Raw genomic sequence first — 6464 nt, forward strand, 5'->3', positions numbered from 1 at the left:
CCCTTACTGATTTAAAAATCTGTCCCTGCCTTGAATATGCAGAGTCTTTACACCATCTCTGTGATAAAGAATTTCACAGATTCACTATCGTCCTGAGAATAGAAATTTCTCTTTATCTGTTTTAAATGTGTGATGTTTAATCTGATATTATTTCTTTTGGTCCTAGACTCTTCACACACAGACACACTGACACGCACACACCATATCCATCTAAGTTCCCTAAGTATCTTTTGTATGTTTCAATAAGGTCATTTCTCATTTGTTCTAAACTTCCCTGAGTACTGACTCAACCTACTCAATCTCTCCTCATAATGCAGTCCTCCATAATTGGTTTTAGCCTGTTGAACCTGCTCTGAACTGCCTCCAATGCTGGTAAAGCTTCCCTCATAAGGGGCCCAAAACTGTTCCACATATTCTGTGGTCTGGGTAGTTTCTTATATAGCTTTAGCAAAACATCCCAACTTCACTCCATTCTCCTTGGAAATAAAGTAGTTTGGCGATTAGTGAGGACTGCAGATGCTGGAAAGTCAAAGTGCATTGAGTTGAGCTGGAAAGAGCACAGCAGGTCAAGCAGGGTCAACATTCCATCTGTCTTCCCTATTATCCACTGAACTTGGACGTTGTTTGTGTTTAATGGATGAGGACTCCCATATCCTTCTTTTCTGTGGCTTTCTGCAGTCTACCTCCATTTTCAATAATATTCTCTCCTCTGTTCTTAATCTCAAATTTCCCCACATTATACTGATCCACCAAGTTTTTGCCAACTAGCTTTAACCTGTCTATATCCCTCTGCAGACTCATCCTCAGCACTTGCCTTCCCACCTATTTGTCATTCACAAATTTGACAATAGTACATTCAATTTCTTCATTCAGGTCATTATATTTGTAAATAATTGTGGTTCCAGCATTGATACCTGTGGCACACCTTCAGTTACAGATACACCAGTTTGACAATGCACCAAGTATGAATCATTGTGTTAAACCTGGTTTTAAAGCTCACCAAATAAAAAGGAAAGTGTGTAACACAAGTTATTTTCTAAGACTCTCTTTTTCAACATTTGGAGAAAGTGGGTACTTCTAATATCAAGACATTTAATGCCTGTGTGGTTAGAGTTCTCAGAACACACACGCTCCAAGGATGCTCAGTTTGGAGCCAAATGTACAAAATGTTAGTGTTTGGCTTAAAATGATTTTGTAGCTATAGGTGTTGGGCACGTTTCCAACTTAATTTTTGTAATCGGGAATATATCCAGTGCTGGGGGAGGGATGATGTAGTGTTGAAACTTTTTATCATTCAATTAAAAATACACACAACCTATGTAAATCTTCTTTCTAAGAAATCACTTCAAGTTTGCCTGAACTTCTCAGAATAATGAATGTAGGCTACATGAAATCTATAACTGAAATGAACTACCTACCTTTTAGTGTTGGCCATTTGTTGCACTGGAATCAAATGTGTGGTCTCACTGATTTGGCTCATGCTCTGGAATTCTTCAAGGATGGTGCCAGGGTTGGAGGATTTGAGCGATAGGGAGAGGCTGAACAGGCTGGAGCTGTTTTCCCTGGAGTGTCTGAGGCAGAGGGGTGACCATATAGAGGTTTACAAAATCATGAGGTGCATGGATAGGGTAAATGGGCAAAGTCTTTTCCTGGGGTCGCGGAGCCCAAAACTAGAGGGTTTAGGGTGAGAGGGGAAAGATATAAAAGAGACCTAAGGGGCAGCTTTTTCACGCAGAGGGTGGTACGTGTATGGAATGAGCTGCCAGAGGAAGTGGTGGAGACTGGTACAATTGCAACATTTAAGAGGCATTTGGATGGATATATGAATAGGAAGGGTTTGGAGGGATATGGGCTGGGTGCTGGCAGGTGGGACTAGATTGGGTTGGGATATCTGGTCGGCATGGACAGGTTGGACCAAAGGATCTGTTTCCATGCTGTACATCCCTGACTCTATTCTACCCTTAAACTCAGCTCTCTAACAATGTATTTTGCAATCTCACTTGTATCATCATCTTTGTAAAATTTCTGCAATAAAGGTGCCACATAAACATATACAATATAACCAGAAGAAAAATATTTCTTTTTAGCATATAGTGTTTGTGGCAAAGTTTCTGCTGTCAACTATCATACCAGATGTTCCTCAACACATACTCCTGGCAATGAGGAAGGTAAGCCTTTTATGACTAATACGCTTTTTTTAAAAGTGTTTTTTTTTTTGTTTTTAGTTGTGTACTACACAAGATATTTTGGAGTTACAAGCACAAATTGGTAGTATTGATGTGATAAAAGTGTACCAATAAGAACTGCCATTTCTCTGCAATCCATAGACCATGATATTTCTAATTAAGTACATAGAAATGATAATGGTCTGGATCTTCTGGTCCCCAGATAGTTGGACAGAAATCAGGTGTTACTTGAAAGGTGCATCAGGACCTCTCCAAAGAGTACACAGGAAGTTCAGACTTCCAATGAGCAAACCCTGGTTGCTTGAGTCCTCTGACAAAATCTCCAACTGTGAATTAGAGACTTCAATGGGTTTTGACTACCTTAGTTGTTACCCAAGGAAAGGTTAGATGGCTTAAAATGTACTCTAATTCCTGGCTAACTACAAAATTGAACATCAAGCCATCACCACCCCTTCTCAAAAAGAAAACTCCTATTTTTCCTGCCCACCTGATCCACCCTACCTCTCACTAAAAGCAAAAAAAAACTTAAAATGCTGAAAATCTAAAAATGCAATGCGCGAGAAGCTCCACAGTTTTGACAGCAATTGTGGAGAGAGAAAAAGTTGACCTTGCAATATGATTCTTCAAAACCCTGAAGAAGAATCATAGCAAACTCCAAAATGTTTACTCTGCTTATCTCTGCACAGATGCTGCCAGTCCTTTTGAGTTCCTTCAGCATTTTCTGTTTGTACCAACCTACCTCCTTACCCAGCCATCTGCTACCAGTAACCCCTTGAACAACCACCTATATGTATCCTCTTACCCAGTTATCTTATATACTTATCCCAATAGCTATCAAAAGAGGCTTTGAGATGTTTTAAAATTTTACACGTATGGCATCATGAAACCTATTGCCATACTTGGCTTGTAACTTCTGCAAAAGTTCATTCTTGATGCATCTTCTGTGGTTTGTCGCACTGCAACTGTTAAGATTGATTCAGAATTGAAAATCAAGTGTAGAATGTGATCTGCTAAGTAGGCAACCTTGTCAGATCTGGGTCAGAAATAGTGATTCTGGTCCAAATATGAAGGTTTGGGCCATTTTATATATTGCTTTTGTCAATTCCCAATAATACAGTAACAATAGAGGTCGTTCTGCTATAATGCACACTTTGTTAACGCAAATTCGCTGTAACGCAATTGACAAATTGGGGACCGTTTCTATTGAAAAAACGTTTTAAAGCGTGCATTAGTTATAGTGTCATTCCAATCCCATTAGTTTCAATGGTGCTATTGCACAATTTTCTTAACATGAGATTGCATGAGAATGGAACTACTGTGTTATAGCAGAACTAACTGGACAGTAATTACACACCTATATCCCATTTCCCAATTATATTTATTAGCTGGAGCCGTATTCTTTATATTTTTGTTGTTTAAGGAGAAATACCAAGTGGCAACAAAAATGAGAGGTTATCCGAGCAGCCTTCACCAATTCCAACGATTCTAATCTCTCAAGACGTACTTGTAAGTTCTTTGTTCTTGCACTTTTTTGAATTTATTCACAACATTATTAATAATCTTTATATAAATTGGTTTAATTTGGTTAGACTTCGTACTGTGAAGCAATTTTGGGGAATTTAGTTGCCTTAAAGACAGTAAGTATATAAATAAGATTTTCTATGATTTAGCATCCATTTTGTCTAATTTCTATGAATTGCTTTATTTCTAAACAAAAAAAAAAATTTTGCTTCTAGGTCCTACAGAAACGATTGGATCTAAACTGCACTTTATTCCTGTAATTCCTAATGAATCACACTGTGGATACACCATTCAAGATCAACAAATTCCTTTTGTGAAGTTGAATAATTTGGCATGCTGATTTATTTTATTGCATTGTACTTAATGAGATTTTCTCTTTTTTTGATATGAAGTAGATTAAGATTATTATTTAATTCATGGCTTTATTTTTAACAAAATGACAGTTAAACAACTTGTACATTCTAGTTCATCAATGGACCAAAACTTGCTGTTTTCAAAGATATTCTGAACTAAATAGAGCATTTGTATACCTAAGGGCAAAAGTGACATATATATTAAAATGAACTTAATGATACTGTTGTGCTTTAGTATTGAGATGAATATTATTCCTCATTTTAGTTAATATGCATCTGCTAAATATAATCTCTTAAAGACTGAACATTACTATGCTTTGAAAAAAATGAATTGTGTGAAGAACAAATTGTTTGCAATCTGTTCACTAAAATCTTTAAAATGGCAATTTTTGTAAAATGCAATCCTGTCTTTACCATTTCAATAAGGGCAAAAAAGAAATGCATTCCAGGTCACTGGCAAAGCTAAAATGAGTACCTTGCCCTGCTGTAGTATTTTAAAACAAAAAAAACACCACTGCTTTAAGCCAAATAACACTTGTGAAAATAGAATAATGCAGCATTATGTTAGGTCAGCTTTTACACAATGTCATTTATAAATGTTGATATTTTTATGAGCCATTTAAAGTTAGTCCGGTCCTCCTCACAGAAATCAGTGTGCATCTTATTCTGGTTGACTCCAGTTATAAGGGGTCAATGTAAACATTCAAATGTGTACAGTAATGTTCATGTTTTTTAAATTTACTTAGTGACATTTAAGGACAATGTTAAACAATTGAATGTAGGACTTCAACTGCCTTGGTTTATGAATGCTTCTCAAACTCCAGTTGAATTGCTGCCTTCAATGCTCTTATTGATAATTTGTGATGATTCCTTGTTCAATTATGGTACTATCCAGTAGTGATTGAATATGAGCTGGTTAGTGGTGAACTGTTTGTTGCACGTTGCAAAGACCAGTTATTGGACTGAAGATTATTTTGAACCAAAAAGAAAGGCCTCCAGATTTTCATCACAGTAGATCAGAAGGAAAAGCTGTGTACATATTTTAAAGCAGTTAATGGGTTTTATGTTCAGAAATTTATTTGTGAAGTGACAACTGGAAAAATGCTGTGGAAAAAGGAGTGCATGTCAATTTATCTTGATTTTATTGGACTTGAGTTGGTTAAGGAGGAAGAACACAAAGCAACAGTTTCATCCATGTACATTTTTAAATTATGAACTCACTTCAAATGTTAATAGCTGTAAATTTGTCACTAGAGCTTATTGAATCACTATAAAAACAAAATGTCATCTTCAGTGAACAACAAGAGGATGCTATGAAACAAAAGATTGCTGTTGTCCTCTCCCACACTGAATTGTCCCATTATGGGAAGGAATTACACAGCCCTCTATATTACACTCAAACAATATTCCAATTTAGATTTTTAATCTCTTCAGAATTTAAATGCAAATTTGTCACAACCTTTTTTTTTTACATTCTATGGTGTAGTTATAGCAAGCCACATTTTTGTTCTCATTTTTATTTTGTCATAAAACACATTGTGACACCAAGGGTTACTATAAACTAAGTTATTCAAGTATGGTATATACTTCAATAATTGCTAACATAGTGTATGACCAGTTACCCTGCTCTTTAACATCACTGTATTATTTTTGGTATCCCTCAATTCCTGGGTATTTTGTGGCACATAGTTTGATGTCATAGGATAAAGATCATGTCCCTTGTCACCATAAGACTTGTCAAGCAGACAACTTGGTGGAAAACTAACTCATTTTGGTTTGGTGTCACTGTTGCATTTAATTGAAGCCTTTTTTAAAGTGATCCAACTTGTTTCGATTATGTACACTCCTAGTATTTTCCAGATGTTGACTACTGAGGATGCAATGCTTCAATCTCTGTTTACAATGATATAAGAACCCCCCCATATTTCAATTCAAGTGATCACCTAAAATTTTAGCATTTCTGGTCAGTCAGCAAGAAATGGTAACTTCCATGTATTCTAGCTTAAATTATATTGGAGGTTTTAAAGCTATAGTCTAAGAATGTAAATGAATTATTTATGTAATATTTACTTAATTGATGTTTGTACAAAGCTTTGAAAATGACTGTAGCTGGAAGCTTATTTTAAGTATTAAAATAAATATCTTTCCTTTTTTCGTGTTTTAACTTTGTTTTTTCCTTTTGAAAACCCACCAGACATGAATGACTTCCCTCCAGAAGTGGCAGTTATTGCTTTCAGGTTTTAAACTGTAGACAGGCTGTTTTATTAAAGGTATTTATTTTGTATGAATTTGAATCTCTCAGCTTAGCTATGTGGTGAAATGAAGTACTGAATTTTCAATCTTTTTGACTTTTTTTCTTTTTATTAATACTTTTTTCTGCTTCCCGATGTTCCTCAGTGAGTAG

General features: G+C 35.8%; 1 protein-coding gene across 2 annotated transcripts in view; it reads left to right on the forward strand.

Moving 5' to 3' along the window:
• The window catches only part of LOC122550752 (anoctamin-7-like), an 80670-nt gene extending 74451 nt beyond the window's left edge, over positions 1–6219 (forward strand). For both annotated transcript variants that reach the window (XM_087988178.1, XM_043691958.2), the window contains 3 exons: positions 2088–2168; positions 3607–3692; positions 3923–6219. In XM_087988178.1, the coding sequence (XP_087844304.1) occupies positions 2088–2168; positions 3607–3675 (150 nt within the window). In that variant the 3' untranslated portion in view covers positions 3676–3692; positions 3923–6219. The remainder of the gene's footprint in view (positions 1–2087; positions 2169–3606; positions 3693–3922) is intronic.
• The last annotated feature ends 245 nt before the right edge of the window (positions 6220–6464 follow it).

Source organism: Chiloscyllium plagiosum, unplaced genomic scaffold, assembly GCF_037043375.1.
Source record: "Chiloscyllium plagiosum isolate Xiang-an unplaced genomic scaffold, Cpla_swu_hap1 HiC_scaffold_6, whole genome shotgun sequence".
Classification (NCBI taxonomy): Eukaryota; Metazoa; Chordata; class Chondrichthyes; order Orectolobiformes; family Hemiscylliidae; genus Chiloscyllium; species Chiloscyllium plagiosum.